Source organism: Osmerus eperlanus, chromosome 17 (assembly GCF_963692335.1).
Source record: "Osmerus eperlanus chromosome 17, fOsmEpe2.1, whole genome shotgun sequence".
NCBI lineage: Eukaryota > Metazoa > Chordata > Actinopteri > Osmeriformes > Osmeridae > Osmerus > Osmerus eperlanus.
In genome coordinates this window covers 7055338-7073965 of record NC_085034.1, presented here as the reverse complement: position 1 = coordinate 7073965, position 18628 = coordinate 7055338, and the positions used below count along the sequence as shown (strand labels likewise).

At 47.0% G+C, this 18628-nt stretch overlaps 1 protein-coding gene across 1 annotated transcript in view; it reads left to right on the top strand.

The window, feature by feature from the left end:
* The window catches only part of cacna1c (calcium channel, voltage-dependent, L type, alpha 1C subunit), a 90421-nt gene that overhangs the window by 15351 nt on the left and 56442 nt on the right, over positions 1 to 18628 (top strand). Inside the window, 4 exon segments of the mRNA XM_062483648.1 lie at positions 17085 to 17191; positions 17194 to 17334; positions 17336 to 17377; positions 17379 to 17467. Coding sequence (XP_062339632.1) covers positions 17085 to 17191; positions 17194 to 17334; positions 17336 to 17377; positions 17379 to 17467 — 379 coding nt within the window.

The following is an 18628-nucleotide window of genomic DNA, read 5'->3' as shown; positions in this document are numbered from 1 at the left end:
GAAGCTGTAGGTAGTAGAAGCTGATTTTGGCCATAGATCCTATCCAATACCATAGCTCAGCTGAGAGGTCTGTACTACACACACGCACAAGGACACACAAACTAACATTCTTTTTGTTGTTGAGAGCCTTGTTTTCTGTATCCTAGGCTGCTTTCAGGGCCCTTTACTATGTGTGTGTTTGTGTGTGTGTGGACTGTACCTCAGACAGGCATCTGGTCGTCATCAGTGTTAATCACCCAGGGTTCCACAAACTCCCTGTGACGGAACATGGTGGCACTCAAACACACCCGCCCTTGTGTGTGTGTTTGTGTGTGCACTATCCAGACTCAAATATGCTCCCCAACATTCAACCTTGAGAGAGAACAAACCACTAGAAGGAAAGAAAAAAGTAGTCAAAGGAACCGTGGTAAATCAAGTGTGCATGTGTATATCCGTGAATGTGTGTGTGTGTGCGCGTCCCTGTGTTGTCTGTAAGCATGGAGTGTCTGCAGGTTCAGGAGCACTTCAGGCTGGAGTGTCAGAATCTGCTGATGATATATCCCTGGGAGGAGAGCAAACTGCTGAGAGAGAAGGAGGGAGGGATGGAGGGATGGAGGGAGGGGAAATGAGGGAGAGAGAGAGAATGAAAGGGGAGAGGGGGAGATGGACAAGAAAAAGGGGAAAGAGTGAGAGAGGATAAAAGAGAGAGGGTTAGAGAGACAGGGTAGGGAGATAAGGGAAGGAGAGAGAGGGTTGCGGTGGGCGGGAGGTGCTTTCATATCCTGTACATGTTGCTCATATATAGCGTGCTTCCATCCAAGATTGTGTGTGTGTGTGTTTGCATCTGTTGAAAGATGCTGACTGGATTAGAAAACTGGACGAGGCTGGGCAAGGCTGAGCTGTTGGTTGGAACAGGATCAGTACTGAATAAAGAAGAGCTCAAAAGACTGGAGCAGGAGAGAGTGAAGAACAATACAGTAGAGCTGAGAAGAAATTAAGAGTAGAGTGAAGTAAGAGTAGGGTAAAATACAGCTGAACAGAACCAGGTTGGTTTACTTTGCAGTGTCCCGGGCCCAGATGTGTCCTGTCTAAACAGTTTATACAAGCAGACTGCCTCTGATAGCACTCAGAACACCTGGGTCTACACACACATATACACATGTACTGTATACACACGCGCGCACACACACACACACACGCATATATCCACGCTGCTACACACCACTATGGGCCTCTTAAAGGTGCTGTTACAGGATGTAGTAGCAACACTAATGTTGTCGCTTGGGTTGTACCACAGAACACAGCCAAGAAACGGCACAGTGATCACTTCACACTCCTGTCCTTACTCATCATCACCTTCAGCATCTACTTTAGCATGATGACGGAGGAGAAGAGGGGATTTTCATGTGTCTGGTTTACAACATTAGAACTAGCATAGGAATAGGACCAAGCACAGGAAGGAACAGGAACAGAAATGACCAAGAAACCAAAAGAACAAGAATATGAACAGGAAGTAACAGGACTTGGAAGGGACATCATTATAAACATGTAGAAGAAGAAATGGGTCCATAAACAGGACGTAATAGATCATTAAATGAACATTAACAGATTGTAGGAAATACCAGGAACAGGAAGCACCAGGAACAGGAAGTAACTGTAACAGGAAATTAACAGGAACAGGAAAGCTCCTCGAGGTGTCCCCCTCCTTGCCCCTTGCCTTCACCTACTTACCTCCCTCACCTAGCTACCTACCTACTTCCCACACACTTGCCTACCTACCTATCTACTGCCTCTTCTTTCTACCCCCCCCCCCCCCCCCCCGCCCAAGATAAGTCCTCCTCCGCTGGACTGCATGATGTTGGGCACGGAGGGCTGCCCATGGTGTCCTATTCCCTCACATTCCTACCTATCTAACTCCTACCTACCTACCTACCTACCTACCTACCTACCTACCTACCTACCTACCTACCCACTCCCTCACCCACTCCCTCACCCTCTCCCTCACTCTACTACCCCAGATGAGTCGTCATCCTCTGGGCTGTGTGATGTGGGGCGCTGTGGGGCTACCCAGCAAAAGGCTCTAATGAGACGTGGATAGGCTCCAGTTTAATTACGGTGTGATGAATCGATTAATTATTAGAAAACTTTGTTCCTTCTTCGCATAGGCTGAATGCATTATCTGCAAGTGTGTCGGGGTGGGGGGGGGGGGGGGGGGTAGTGTAATTTGTGGCGGAGTATTAGGGACTTAGATGGGCATGGGGAGGAAAGAGACAGTGGTGGAGGGGGGAGGGGATCTGAAACAAGCTTGTTTCATCCAAGGTGCCTTTCTTCCATCTTAACCCGGGTATCGTCCGACCAGGGAAGACAGAGGATAGGTCCAGGGAGACCCCGACAGGATGATGCATCATATTTGTGTCTAGATTGAACCAACGTTGTTATATAGTTGATTAAACTTTGCGGCAACGGTGTTGCCTAACGTTTTAGCCGCCTGGATGTCCTCTAGGTGTGTTGTGGTTGTCCTCATTCCGGTGACAGATTCATACTCATTTACAAAGCATGGAGCAGGAGAAAGAAAGAAAAGGGGTGTTGGGGGGTGGGGAACTAACAAGCCATTTTGGTAATGAATTCATATTTTTTCATGGGTCTGTGTTTTGCTTGTTTCGTTATCTCTGTTTGTCTCGGTCCCTCTCTTTCTTTCTCCTTTTCTTTCTCACTCTTTCCGTCTCTCTCTCTCGACCCCTCTCCTTCTCTCCCTATTTCCCTCAATCTCTCTCCCTTTCAGTCTCTCTCTAGTGACAGAGTATTTTTGGTTTCCCTGTTTAATTTGGTCGTGAGGCGCTGAGGCAGAGAATTGGAGCACATCTAAGTGGATGGGAAAGACGACCAGATGAATGCAGTGCTGCTGAATAGCAACAACCTGCTTGCCTGTCCATACCTGTCTGTCTACCTGTCTGTGTACCTGTCCATCTGTCTTTCAGAGTTGTGCTGTCCAGAAAACTGAAGCTAACGTAGATTCCGTGTTAGAAGCGGGACTGATGAACATTTAATCTAGGATTGTTTTCACCCAGATATAGATAGAGCTATTTTTAGCTAGCCACCACTACAGTCTGCTAGCTTATTTACATAGCTCACATCAGCAAACCACCACTGCAAGCTGCTAGTTTATTAGCTAGCTGACATTAGCTAGCCACCACGGCATGCAGCCTCTTCTCAGCAAAGCTGTTACGAACTACTCACCAGCACAGGCTGCTAGTTTGTATCGAGGCTGGAACAATGTTTCATAGCCTGTGTCTCTAGCTGATAGGACAGATCAATATAAGCTTTTAATAATAAAGATAGCCTTTAATTGATAATAGATTAAACTGGAGACTGGGATCAAGCATTAATTACATGAAGGAGTTTAGGTGTATCAGAGACTCAGTTTAAAGGCCCCCAAGCACTGATGAGGGAGCAAGAGGCTATGTTTCTTTTAATGTCCTGTCATAAAAGTTGCTGTTTTAATTAGTGAAGGAGAAATGACCCACTTGCTATTTTAAGGGACAGTTCATGTGAGCAGCCGTGTCTTTAATGTGTGTGTGTGTGTGTGTGTGTGGGAGTGTGTGTTTGTGTGCGAGTGTGTTGATGCCTTTGTCTTCTTACAGAGCGTGAAGAATATCTACTAATATATAGTTTGCTGGCTAACAATCGCAAAACTTAAATTACACTCCTTTTTTTATTATTGTAGAATGATGATGGTCAGTTTCAGATGGTCTCTGCCACTACAATGCAGAGATCTAGAATCTGGAGAAGCCATCACCTACATGATCTAAAGAATTAATTGCAGAATGTTAATTATTAATCAAATATCAAGCAAGAGGTGAATGTGTACCTTACTTATTGTTCCAGGAGTTAATCATCTATAGATAGTTGATAGGCTGTTGGTAAAGATTGTTAGATGAGTTCAACACCTATAAAAGATTGGTGGTTTGAGGTTGTGAGTGAATCATCCGGCTTCTGCGCTGGGATTCCTAACATCTACAGCTAGACCATAGAGGAATTCATGTAATCATGTATTCATTTAGCAGACGTGTAATCATGTAGCCTTATCATGTATTCCTAACAGACGCTTTTCTCTAAAGTGACTTAAAGGGAGATTTGAACCTCTTGATCTGCAGTCAAATGCTCTGCCACTAAGCTATTCCAAGCTTATACCCCTTGCGAACTAGTACACAGGCGTCGAAACAAAACAACCACATTTTATTCAATTAACAGACACCTTTATCCGAACATGCATATATAGTATATATACTATATATAGTATATACGCATGTGTATATAGAATGTACAGCAGAAAGTACACAAATCAGAAGTGCATTGTTAACAGTATATCTATTAGTGTTCTGGTCCAGGAACATGGATTTGGCACAAGTAACCACATCTCACTGCTACCAGACATTCCACTGTCTGTAAGTGGCAACCTGTTACTCTGCTCTCTCTGAGTTCTCCAAAGCTTTGTGCTACAAACTGATGGGTTACTGTGCAGGATTTTGAAATATTGTGTTCTGATTGGTCACATGCATCTGTACAGACCCAAAAGAGGAGCTCTTCTCCACTTTTACGTCTGTATTTTGATATAGTAAACCTCCCCTTCCCCCACGACCATTTTAAAAATGCACTCATGCATAGGGATTGCATTGAAAAGTTACGTACAGTTCATAAAATTACGCGATTGTGTGTGAACCAGGCATTATGCTGCATTCTCACTACAGAGTATTTTTACCTGTCTGCACAGTGGGGCCAAATGTTTGTGCCACATATACTGATTAGGTGTTTTGGAACATCTGTGCTCTGATTGGTCTAGTGCAAGTTGAGCTTTTTCTCAACTTTTGAGTCGGTACTATGGAGAAAAACGTGAAAATGTATAGTCAAACACCCTGTTACATTGGAATTGTATTGAGAGAAGTGAGACCGTGGCGTTAGCTTGCAACACAGAGAGTTGCCTTGCAGCGCAGCAAAGAGAGGAAGAGCTGTCCTCAGTTAAAGAGGTGGAAAATTGTTATTAATTTTTCCCGAGGTGAAGAAGGCCCGTGCTCGAGGGCCGTGACTCATCGTGCGGAGACGGTGCCTATGTGGAGAGGAGGGATGGAGAGAGAGAGGGATGGAGGAGGTGAGGGATGGAGAGAGAGAGGGATGGAGAGAGAGGGATGGAGAGAGAGGGATGGAGAGAGAGGGATGGAGGAGGTGAGGGTAGGAGATGCTCCTCTCTTCTCTACTCCAGTCTCATCTCTCCTCAAATCTCCTTTTCACTCTCCTCTACCTTCTCTTCTTCTCACTTTCCTCTCTTACCTCCTCTTCTCTCCACTCCTCTCCTCACCTGCTCTCATTTCCTTGTTTCCACTCCAAGCTCCTCCATCCCTCCCTCCCTGCTGGTTAATACCAGACCTGGGTACAGCTGGAGCTCAGATTATGTCCATGCTCATTGTACGTGTGCTAGAAAGGCCAGGCTTAGCCCTGGGTGGCTCTTTAAAACGCTTCACGCCGCAGGAGGACTGACTTGCGATATGCTTTTCTCTCCACGCATACTGTTGCTGAATGAACACACACACTGGATGCTCTCTTTCTCTCACTCTCTCGCTCTCCCCCCCCCCACCCTGTTTTTCTGTCCTTGGGTCTTTGACCCCTGACACAAAGATGAGCTGGGTGTCATCGCATGTGATTCATTATTTAGCCGGTGAGATCTCTGTCCACCTGCATCTGTAATGACTGTCTGCTGTGCACTGAGCCTAGCGCCTAGCCAACAACAATATCATAGAGCCTAGCTGGCACAAATAGCTTAGCATCTTAGCTTAGCATCCTGATGTACCTTACATCTTGGCAAGGCGTTGTACCTATAATCACAGTCTAGGCTTCGCTATCTTGTGCGGATAGCATGCCTTGCTGTGCCCTGCCCATTTTCAGCTTGGCAGAGTCTATTTAATCTTGCCACACAACGTTGTTTAGTTTCGTTTTTGCATAAACTAAATAGCCTTGCCTACCAGATGGTGGCTAGATAGCGAATAGATAGTGGCTAGCAACAGTGTTATGGACTATTGCTAGTAGCTACTACTTAACCCTCGTGCTGCCTTCGGGTCACATGACCCAAAGGTTCATAACGAACCATCGTTGTTTACCCAATTTTACCCAATACAAAAACAAATTAAAATAATTTTCTTTTAACCTTCGCAATGTGGGGGGTCTGAGACAGCCTAGCTGTTAAAAGAAAATGCTTCACTTTGTCTTTGTATGCGCTAAATTTGTTGCAATACGACGGTGGGTCACAATGACTGATGGGTCAGAATGACCCGAAGAGAACACAAGGGTTAAGAGAGAATTAAGAAAGGGATCAGAGTGTGGCCTATGTCAATATATTGGCCTTTATCAAACACATAGAGATACAGAAACTGATATGAAATGTCAAGTTGAGAAAAGAGAGAGGGAAGAGTGAGAAAGGACCCTGGCTTTGTTAATGTGTAGCATGCTAGTGTGCCGACTGGCCTGTAGTTTTAATTTGTTCTGCTGTGCCCTTGAGCAAGGTCTTTTACCTGACGCACTAGTATAGAGAGACAAATAGCCACATCAATTTGCATTGAAGGCAGCAGGGTTAGGGGCTCAGAGAAATGAGAAGATTAATTATAGGAAGGAGTGGATGGAGGGAGGAGAGATGGAGGAAGGGTGAGAGGATGTAGAGAGCGGTCAGAGACATAAGGTCTTTGTCAGTGATGTTGCTTATTCTGAATATTCAAATTCAATTTACCCTTTGTTTCTCCATCCATCAGTGAACTAGTTATCTCTCTCTATCTCTCTTTCTCTCTCTCTCTCCTTTTAAATGTGCTGACTTGTTTGTTTAACAGCTCACACCTGATGATTCAGATCTGTCATCTGCTTCATGGCCGGACCATATCAATCGGTCATCCACTATACACATCTGTTACCTGGTCTGATGTTGTAGATCTGTCATCTGCTACCAGGCCTGACCAAATAGATCTGTCCTCTGCTACCTGGCCTGTACAGACCAAGTATTCTTGCTGAAAGAGATGTGTTTGAGACAGAAAATAAAAAAGAGAGAGGATATGGAAAGAAGAGTGCATCCTCTGCAGACCCACTCCTATGTGACCTCTCCTTGAGGTCACATCCTGCCTAGCAGGGTCACATCCGGTCCAGCGAGGTCACTTCCTGTCCAGTGAGGTCAAATCCTGGTCTTGGCGGGGTGCTGAGCAGTGAAGAGGTCGTGTCTTCTGCACACCCTGGACTCCAGGTACCCAGAATAACTCCCCTGGAGTAATTAGCCTAATGAATTTCACTTATAGCATTTAATTATTTCATGATGGGTTAGAAAAAGATGTAGAGGAACCTGGAAGCAGAGTTGTGTCCCGAGGGCACACCTAATCTTGGCTGAGGATGGGAAGATGACGAGGAAGAGGAGAAGGAGGATGCTATCCCTCTCTCCCTCTTTGTCTCGGTCTCTATCTCTCTTTCACTCTCTCTCTTTATCACTATCTTTTTCCCTCTATCTTTCACCTTTTCTATCATTCTATATCATTCTGTCTCTCTCTCTCTCTCTCTCTCTCTCTCTCTCTCTCTCTCTCTCTCTCTCCGTTCCTCCCTCCCTCTTCCTCCATTCTCTTGAGTAGCTGATATGAACCCAATTAAACTGCTGCCTAGCTTGGCTCACATTTAGCAGCCTTTCAGACGTGTCAGATAACTACACCTGTCAATCTACCTACAGGGTAGTCCTAACCATAGCACAGTCCTACTTATAGTACAGTCCTACTTATAGTACAGTCTACCTACAGTGCAGTCCTAACCATACACAGTCCTACTTATAGTACAGTCCTACTTATGTATAGTCTACCTAAAGTACAGTCCTAACCATAGCACAGTCCAACTTATAGTACAGTCCTTCTTATAGTACAGTCTACCTACAGTGCAGTCCTAACCATAGCACAGTCCTACTTATAGTACAGTCCTACTTATGTACAGTCTATCTAAAGTACAGTCCTAACCGTAGCACAGTCCTTCTTATAGTAAAGTCTACCAAAAGTACTGTCCTAACTGTAGTACAGTCATACCTATAGCATTGTGCTACCTATAGCTCAGTCCTAACTATAATACTACCCAACTATAGTTCCATCCTAACTATAGCCCAGTTCTACTTATAGTATAGTCCTACTATGACCAAGTTTTAACTGTAGGACAGTGCTATAGCATATAGTCCGTCCTAACCACTGTAACCAGGTCTAAACTATGGTACAGGTCAAACTGTAGGCCAGTGCTAATTCTAGCATGGGCCTACAATGTGTAGGATTCATCATGTCTGCCAGTAAGCATCATGGCTGCCAGTGACCATTGCATTCTGGGCCAGCGTGTGTATGTGTGAAGAGTTGGCTCCTCCTGACACTCAAAAACAAATGCTGTTGTTGCCATGGTCATTTAGAAATCTCACAGTTTATCTAGAGACACGCGCACACACGCGCGCGCACGCACGCACAAACGCACACACGCTGCTCTCCGGAGACTTCCAACTCCACACTCTTCATAACCTCCCGCACCCTCACCCCCACCTCAGCAGGCTTCTTCAGAGGGAGGGAAGAGATGGGAGGACAGCTTCCATATTTTATCTACCACTCTGTTAATTATTCAATACTGTTCATATTTAGCTGTTACACACTGGCATAAATTAAGTAAGAGGGGGATTGAAATGGAGAGGGGTTGGAGGAGGAGTGAGTGAGTGAGTCAGACCGAGCAGCAAAAAAAAGTGACTCGTTGGTGCAGAAGTGTAAAGCTGTGTTCTGCCTAGCTGGGGGGAAAGAGATGGAGGGATGAGATGTGAGAGATGGAGTGAGAGATGGACAGATGTCGAGAGAGCAGGGATGGAGTGACGGAAGGAGGGGAGAGAGGGTGTAGCGGGGATAGTGTTAGTCAGTGAGACTGACAGTGAGAGAGGCTGGTTGATGGTGACGAAGCGAGAGAGGCTGGGTGAGGGGCTGGAATGGCAGGAAGTGAGTTGTAGAGAGACAGTGAACATGAGGTTAGAGTGGGTTTGGCGAGCATTTCTCTCTCTCTTAATAATGAGCCACTTGGCCTGGAAAGCAGTTTTTCTGCGAGTGAGTGTTTGTGTGTGAGTGTCACTCTGGGATGTTGCCCAGTCATCACAAAGAACTAATAAAAATAAGGAGGCGACAGATATGTCATCCCAGCTGGCTCGTCTTTAATGTTCCCCTCTCTGGCTCTCCAGAGCGGCCAGTTGAGAGATGAATGTGTCCTTAAGACATCTCCCATGTTACTGTGTTTATAGCTTTCTTCAGTCCTTATGGCATCTATAAACGTTAGCTTGTTTTTATTCATTTTATTCATTTAACAGACTTATGTAAAGTGATGTACGAATGGAGGGAATAGAAAGTACTGAAGATCAAGCACCAGGAGTGCACAGTTCCGTCAACATTTCAGTGGTCAGTCGAGGAACAATCTGTATTTACTAGTCACATTACAAAGGAACATCTCAGCAATCAGGCATGATGAACCAAAACACATCTTAACCACAGTGCAACAATAACATCTCAGTTACACTGGCCACGTGTCCTCCATCTCTTTATTTAGCCTACTTTATTAGGCTAAATAGCTTCCTTGAGCCATCATGGCTGACTTAAGGCCAAAATATACTTATAAACTACATGTACACATATGCATAATGGCTGCTCCCTCCTCCTGGAAACCCCTGTCTTGGAAGAACTCCAGGTTGGAATACTAGACTCCTGGCTCTGCATTCACCTCCTTAGCTTTTACCATGGACTTTCCTATGGAATATTTTCTACTGGAGGTATCAGCATGTCCTGGGAATGGTATGGGGGTAAAATGGGTCGTTTTGGGAATGATCCTGTTTGAAGAAGCCTGGTGTGGAAGAGATGAGTCACTGGTGAGAGAGAGAAGGAGAGAGCAAAAGACAGGGAGAGAGATAATAACTTCCATACATGCCAGTAATTGGCTGTCCAAAACCAGTTAGTCGTATTCAAAGTTTTGATTGGTTGATGTTGTGACCCCTCTGTGACCTCACTGTAATCATCCACAAAGTGACATTCCTCCTCACTGAGGGATATCACTTTACAGGCTCAGTGGAGACCACAGCAGAGCGTGTCTATCGCTCTGTATCTCTGTCCATCATCTCTCTCTCTCTCTCTCTCTCTCTCTCTCTCTCTCTCTCTCTCTCTCTCTCTCTCTCTCTCTCTCTCTCTCTCTCTCTCTCTCTCTCTCTCTCTCTCTCTCTCTCTCTCTCTCTCTCTCTGTCTCTCTGTCTCTCTCTCTGTCTCTCTCTGTCTCTCTCTGTCTCTCTGTCTCTCTGTCTCTCTGTCTCTCTGTCTCTCTTTCTCTCTCTCTCTCTCTCTCTTTCTCTCTTTCTCTCTTTCTCTCTTTCTCTCTCTCCCTCTGTCTCTCTCTCTCTCTCTCTCTCTCTCTCTCAGTATAGACCACAGCAGACTCATAAACCCACAGGACAGATGCTTTCCAGAAACTCAGTCTGACTCTCTGGACCCTGTGTCCTGTGGTTCCAGGAAAATGTTGCATAAATGTGAGCAACCTCTCAATCCCAGGTCCGGTCTGAATGACTACAATCCCAGTTTTTAGGACTACAACAAGTATGTCCCATGGCTTTGGCAGATAGAAAGATACACACACACACATGTACTCAGGACATTAGATTTAGCTTCTCAGTGCAGGCTGGATGGCTGGCTGGATGGCATGGTCGTCTAAATGTTTGGGTTTGGGGACACAGTAATGGATGAGGGTATGCTGCGGTGCTGGAAGATGTAGGGAGAAGAAGAGAGATGTGAGAAGGAATAGAGTGAGAGAGATGGAGGGGGGGGAGGGAGGGTCGGAGAGATGATTGGGGGACATAGAGAGGGAGAGGAGTGATGGACTGGTGAGACAGTCCAGAGTTTGTCATTGTTAGTGAGGTTGGAGTGTATACAGGATAGATGGCAAAGGCCTGTCGGAGTGACACACATACTTAGACTTGCACATGCACACACACACACACACACACGCAAACACACACATACTTAAACTTGCACATGCTCACACTGCGAGTGGTTACTGGCCTGCTACCTAATGGCTCTCTGACTCACAGGACACGGTAGTACGGAAGGTTTGTTTGACTTAGTCACGACTATGTTTAATATCTGGGGGGAGGTGCAGTAGATGCACAGTCATCCCCCCCCCCCCAAACACACACACACACACACCCTCCTACATACTCAACAACACACACACACACACACACACACAGGGGTGTGATGCTTTTAAGAGCAGATTTGTCTGTTAGCCAAGTTAATCAGCTCACCTGCAAATTCTACTCTCACTGGCCAGACACGGAGAGAGAGAGAGACGGGGGGATGAGGGAGAGAGAGAAAGAGAGACAGGGGGGAGGTCGAGGGAGAGTGAAGAGACCGAGAGAGGGGATAGATAGAGGGGCGACCACTGACGGGTAATAAACACTTGTGAGTACTGACCCTAAGGTCCTACTGCCCTGCTGAGACAACACGCACTCGTGCACACTCACACGTACACATACACACACACACTCATGCACACTCACACATACACACACTCATGCACACTCACACTCACACATATACACACACATGTACACTCACACATATACACACACACACACATGTACTTGCATGCAGTTACAAAACACATTCACTCACAAGCACACAGTAATCAGCCATATTCAATTGGAGAGAAGACTATGACCGGCAAAATGCCCATACTACAACAGATTTCCCTGGGGAAATACCCTACAGTGTTCACCATGCAGAACATTGCCACACATGCGCATGCACACACAAACACAGGCTGTAAGCATATCTCGCTCTGTGTAAATGTTCTTAAACTGCAGTATTTTGTAAATCCATGATGTTTAAGGAACCAGAAAAATAGTTTTTTGTTTGATTGTTTTTTTATTTGATACATTAATAGATTTACTCAATAATGAATATCAATAATGACAACTTTATAGGTTTTCGCATCAGTAGTGTTTGCCATCAACTGGGGTGTGTATATGCAAGCATGTCTTTATCTGTGTGTGTGTGTGTGTCTTTGCTTGGAGTGAGTGACCGCTGCTGGTCTTTCCTGGTCAGGGAGGATCTGAGCGTGCCCAGACGGCCCTCTGCGATTGGTTGGGAGGGCCAGGGCGAAGTGGCCAGGCAGATGGAGTATAGTTCTTCACTGAGCCAGTGGGTGCCACCTTTCATGGCCCTCCGCCCACTCAACATATGCCCCCTCTCAGCCTAGTCCTCTGAGTGAGTGTGTTTGTGTGTGTCAGTGTTGTGCATACAAGTGTGTGTGTGTAAATGGGCATGTATACATGTGTGTCAGGAGGAGTGTGTGTGTCGCTCTCCCCTCATGCCCTCTCTGCTCTCTCACCTCCTGGCCCCTGTGTTGTTGTGCATGTCAGCTCATGGTCTTGTGTGTGTTTGTACACTGCAGGAGTGTGTCCTTATAAGTGCGTTTGTGTGCTGTAGCTTAAGTGTGTGTGTATGTATTTGCTCCTTTATTCAAAGCTGTACTGCCAGTTCTGTTAGATGTATTTATAAAGCCGTCAGAGTGAGTTTCACACAGACAAACATTTATCAAAAGTGCATTTGATTTCTCTCTGCCAGTTTCTCCTGATGGGCGCTTTGGAGGGGTGGGGATTGTGACGCGTTATAAGCTTGACTAGCCAGACTGTTGTCTGGAGAAGCCAGGTTGAGCTTATTATCATTTTATGGTTCTGTGGAGCAAGTTTACAACTGTATCACAACTCTCGGCCAGTCTCATTCTCTCTCCTCTCTTTCTGTCTTTTGTCTCACTCTCTTGGTCTCTCTCCTCCTTTTCTCTCTGTCTCTCACCCTCTCTCTCCTTCCCTCTCCTTTCTCCTCTCCTCTCTCCCTCTCTTTATATTAATAGGTGCTGATGTCAGATCACTTATTGATGAGACATAAAATGGCGTCCCGCAGTCTGCTCAGATGAAACCGGCAATAAAGTTTTATTGAAGGGAATTAAATGTGTGTTAAGGTGTTGTTTTGTTTCAGAAGCAAGGCTGATGTAATTTCCTACAGAAACACACTCAAACCTCCAGACTTCTGGTGCACTTAGTCTGTGAGATGGAAAGACTGTCTAACCAGAAATGTAAACACAGAGCGTGTACGAGACAGCGTGCCTGTGTGTGTGTGTGTGTGTGTGTGTGTATATCAGACAACGATAGGGTGTGTTTCTCAGATGTACTACAGTGATCCCATGACAAGCATTTGCGTGGCTCTATGGCAAATTTGCATTCATGACTCATGTCAGATTAGTTTGCTGATGGGCTGGAGGTCAGGGGGTCAAGTTAGTTGCGCTGTGGTTGCGTTAGAGTTATGTGGTGGTTGTGTTGGGGATCTGTTGTGTCGTGGTTGTGGTTATGAGAGAGGGATAAAGAGGGAGGGAGAGGAATTTCTTCTCCAGGATATCTGGGTTAGTCCGGCCCCACATTGCTCTGCCGATTAATATTAATGAGAGGTTATTAATATCTACTTGCACTGTGTGTGTGCGTGTGTGTGTGTGTGTGTGTGTGTGTGTGTGTGTGTGTGTGTGTGTGTGTGTGTGTGTGAAAGAAGCTGGGTGTGAGGCCTGCCCAGGCATACTGTGTTTGAACCTCCAATCTTCTCTTCATCTCTCCCTCTCTCATGACTCTTCCTTCCAGGTCTCCCCTGTCCTTCTCTCCAATATGTTGTTGACCACAGCTGTTTCCATGCACCTGTATTTCTAACTTGCTGATTATAGTCCTTAATATATTAGCTGCACATATGTGACTTGCAGTGAGACACACACACACACACATACAGATTTCCCCCTCTTTCAGTCTTTCTCTACTCTTTCTGTTTCTCCTCCCCCCCCCTTTCTCCCCCCCCCCCCCCACCCACACTGGCACGGTGTGTGTTACATAGGAAACAGGTGTGTGGGGTCGGCTCTGTCAACTGACTAATATGAATAGATACGGAGAGGTGGAGTGAGGGTGTGGGATGGAGGTCAGTACACACTCACGTCCTCCTCTCACATTAGTCCCCTGTAGAGCCAGCCCGGCAGTTTCACACCATCAGATCCTTCTGTGACACTGGGCGGCCATCTTGGCTCAGGACAAAGGAAGGTGGAGCCAAGATGGAGAGGGCTGAGGGAAGGGGGGGGGCTCATAAGTCAACCTCAGTAAAATACCATTGGCTGACCATGAGTGACGCTCATTATTAATTTTAGTTGGCTGGAGTGCGCTTTAACTTTTGCTGCCGAGATACAACAGGTTTTTCTGAGCTTGGGCTGATCTGTTATCTCTAAGGTTGCATTTTATCACTTTGTTTTGTCATATAAGTACAACAGGGATATTCAATATGTTCATGGAAATGTTTGTGTGAAAACATCACTCTGTGCAAGGTATTGATTGTGTGATACCAGCATGAGTCTGAATTGACTTGCAGAAGAGGGCGAGATATTGTGCGGGGAGAGAGGGAGGTGGACAGAGCGAGAGATGGAGAGACGGGGACAGTGGCAGAGCGAGAGAAAGAGGAAGAGAGAAACAGTTCGATGAAGCGGGAAAGATAGAGAAGAGAGGCGGACGGAGGACGGAGAGCACACCAGAGAAGGCAAGATCGAGCGACGGAGAGAGAGTCAGATGAAGCGATATCAACCGCAGAAGAGAGATAGGGGTCGAGAAACGGAGGGAGACAACAGAGAGGCAGAGAAAGCGCGTGAGAGAGAGAGAGAGTTAGTGAAGGAGGACGGATAGAGGAAGGACATCTCAGCTGGGATTGGCCACTGTCAGCCTGAGAAGTGAGTACTGCCCTGCTATATAGGTTCTGTGTGTTTGCGCGCACATGTATGTCTGTGTGTCCTCATGCCTGTGTCTCGGAGCTTGTGTGTGTGTGTGTGCGCACACTGCATATATGTGCCCGCATGTTAGCGTATCTATGTATTTGGGTTCATGTCCGTGTCTTAATGTGTGCGTGTGTGTGTGTCCAGGCGTAGGACAGTGCTCTGTCCTTGGTCCTGTAACAGTGTGAGGGGATCATCATCGCCAGTCTGGCTCTGTCCGACTCCACATCAATCACCTTTGGGAGTGGCTCCTCCACTGGTTCCTACCGACTCTCACCATCGATGTGTGTGCGTGCATGTGTCTATGACTGTGTGTGTGTGAGAGAGTGTGTTTGGTTCGGGTTGATGTGTGTGTTAATGTGTGTGGCTTCGTGTGTGTGTGAGAGAGAAACTGTTGTGCGTGGTTGGGATTGATGCGCGTGTCATGCATGTGTGTGCCTATGGATGTGTGTTTGTGGGAGAGAGGGAGACCGTGTGTGTGTGAGAGAGCATGCATGTGTGTGTCTGTCTATGCTTGAGTGTGTTTATGCAGATCGGTCCATTCTCCTTATCAGAGTGAGTGATCATGTTTATTGATCTGCTAACAGCTTTATGAGCTCATCATCCCCCACTGTGAACCACATTACTGAACTAACAGGAGACTATTGATTTGTGTGTGTGTGTGTGTTTGTGTGCGCGTGCATCTGATTGTACCTGTTGTGTGTCTGTGTGCACGTGCAAACGTGTGTGTGTGTGTGTGTGTGTCAGACCATGTCAACGATCTGTTATCTGATCAATCAAATGGATTGACAGATTGATTAGTGTTTGTGTTGATGTGGTTTCTGCAGGGGGGATGTTTTTCAAAGCCGTCCCACACTCACAGCCATCATCTGTATTCATCCACTTCATTTCACGTCACCAGAAACTGAGTGACACATTTGACTTTTTTATTAATAAGTAGAACAGACAGTCTAAACACTTGGATGATATCTGGAGCCAGGTACAGTCACCGTTGTGACACAAACGGGAAATGACAAGACTGGTGTTTTGCGTTCTGCCTCCTGTGTTTAAAGCCATTTCATATTGGAGTCATTTAGCACGTACAAAACGACATCCAAGAAAATGATGGGTCAGTGGAGAGGAATGACCTGTGTGTATTAAGCACGTGCGACAATAACACCTCAGCTAGCAGGCGTGATGTAGACGCCTTTCTGTCTGAGAGGTCAAGACGACCAGAACCCCTTCATTCCTTCAACCCTTTTTATTTTGCTTGTCCAATTGACTGTAGATGCGATTCCAGTCATGCCTCCCTCCCCGGCTTAAAAAAAAAAGAAGTAATATTTTCACGTGTTTCTAGTTCCTAGAACAGATCCGAGAATTAGGTGAATTAATTGAATTAGATCCTGACAGATCAGCTGGGAATATAACCTTTTTACAAGACATCTCGTTCGTTCTCTCTCTCTCTCTCTCTCTCTCTCTCTCTCTCTCTCTCTCTCTCTCTCTCTCTCTCTCTCTCTCTCTCTCTCTCTCTCATCTCCTCTCTCTCTCTCTCTGTCTCTGTCTCTGTCTCTGTCTCTGTCTCTCTCTCGTCTCTCTGTCTCTCTCTCTCTCTCTCTCTCTCTATCTCTCTCTCTCTCTCTCTCTCTCTCTCTCTCTCTCTCTCTCGTCTCTCTCTCTCTCTCTCTCTCTCTCTCTCTCTCTGTCTCCTGTCTCTCTCTGTCTCTGTCTGTCTCTGTCTCTCTGTCTCTGTCTCTGCTCTCTCTCTCTCTCTCTCTGTCTCTCTCTCTCTCTCTCTCTCTCTCTCTCTCTCTCTCTCTCTCTCTCTCTCTCTCTCTCCTCTCTCTCTCTCTCTCTCTCTCTCTCTCGCTTCTTCATGCATCCATGCATACAGCCCTGATTAATCCTTGTCTGGATTGAGGGGTTCGGATTGGATTGACATGTCATCATTAGACAGAATGATTGAACGGGATTACAGCCAGACCAAAGAATGTGTTCTTTTATATGTAATTGTATTACTCCTTTCTCTCCAATACACCAGTCCTGGCAATATGTACAGAGAAATCCTGACTTTGGTTGAGAAAGATAATCACTTCAGAATGGGCAGCCAACGAGATGTGACCATGAGCTCCTTACGCTGCCCAACGCCATCCAACAGCCTGGTCTACGTCACTAATCATGCCTCTCTCTCCCTCCCTCCCCTCTCTCTCCCTCCCCCCCTCTCTCCCCTCCAGGCTCCGACTACTCCCCCCCAGCGCTGCCGCCTCCCCCCGTGATGGCGGCCAGCCTGAACGAGCACAGCGACCACGGGGGGGGTCGGAGGGGGGGTGGCGGGCGGGGTCCGGGGGCGTGGTGGGGCTGGCCCCGGAGCACATGGCCACGCCGGGCGCCGCGCTCACCTGGCAGGCCGCCATCGACGCGGCGCGGCAGGCCAAGGCGATGGGGAACGCGGGCGCCCCCATCTCCACCATCAGCTCCACCCAGGAGGAAGAGGCAGCACTACACCAAGCCCAAGAAGCAGACCACCCACAGCGGCCACCAGGCCGCCCAGAGCCCTGCTCTGCCTCACCCTGAAGAACCCCATACGCAGGGCCTGCATCAGCATCGTTGAGTGGAAGTATCCTTGGGTTGAGGGGTGGGGCACACAGTCACACACACACACACACACACACGCAGTCACACACACATGATACATGCAAGTTAAGCCCTCCCTAATCCCTCTCTTCCTCTCTCTCCCTCTTGAACAGTATGTATACTATTCGAGAGAGTGAGAGAGAGAGAGAGAGGGAGAAGAGAGAGAGAGAGAGAGAGAGAGAGAGAGCTGTGTCTTCATGTAAGCAAATCAAGAGGACGTTCACCTGGGGGTTGAGAAAAATTAGAGGTTAGGGGGGGAGGAGAGAAGGAGTGCAAGGGGTGAGGAAGAGGTGAGAAAAGAAAAGATGACAAATGGAGAGGAGTGAGAGAGAGGCAGAGCGATAGGAGGTAGAGCAAGAGAGGAGGAGTCAGGGGGAGTGAGGAGGAGGCAGGGGAGTGAGGAGGAGTCAGGGGGAGTGAGGAGGGAGATGGTGAGAGAGCATCATACCATCCTGCCCCCCCCCCCCATTCCTCCCGCCTCCCTGCCCACACTGCCAATCGTGAGATAGTGAAACTGATTGATTATTGGCTCCGAGGGGCTGTCTGCCAATTCACAGCCCGGGCGCTAATAATTGCTGATTAGCTGTGAGGATTAGCCCCTCTCATGTGTTGTGTTGTCATATTGATGAGAGAAACCCCACCCATCACCCTGAACCATCAGTCCTCCTAAAAGGACACTTAACGAGGGGAATGAGAGTGAGATGGGGGAGAGAGGTGGAAGAATGGAAGGGGCCGGGAGAGAGAGAGAGAGGGAGAGATAGTGAGCGAAAGTATGTAGGGGTGACCGAGAGGGTAAGGAGGGAGTGTGGAGGGAGAGAGAGAGAGCGAGAGATGGTGAGGGAGGGATGGGAGAGGGAGTGGTGTAGGGGTGGGGGAGGAAAAGAGGCTGGGTCTCACGTCAGAGACGGATTTAGAAAGAGAAGAAGTGTGGGAATAGAACTGACATTTTTCCTTTTTTTCTCTCTCTATCCCTCATTCCCTTACTCTATGTTTTTCCTCGATCTCCATTAATCTGACTCTCTAACTGCTCGTACTCCTCTCTTCTAACTGGTCTCACCCCTGGTCTCTCCTGGTTTTCCTGTCTCGCCCTGCCTGTCCTGTCCTCTAACTGGTCTCTCCTCTGAAAGGATGACCTGTACTTGTT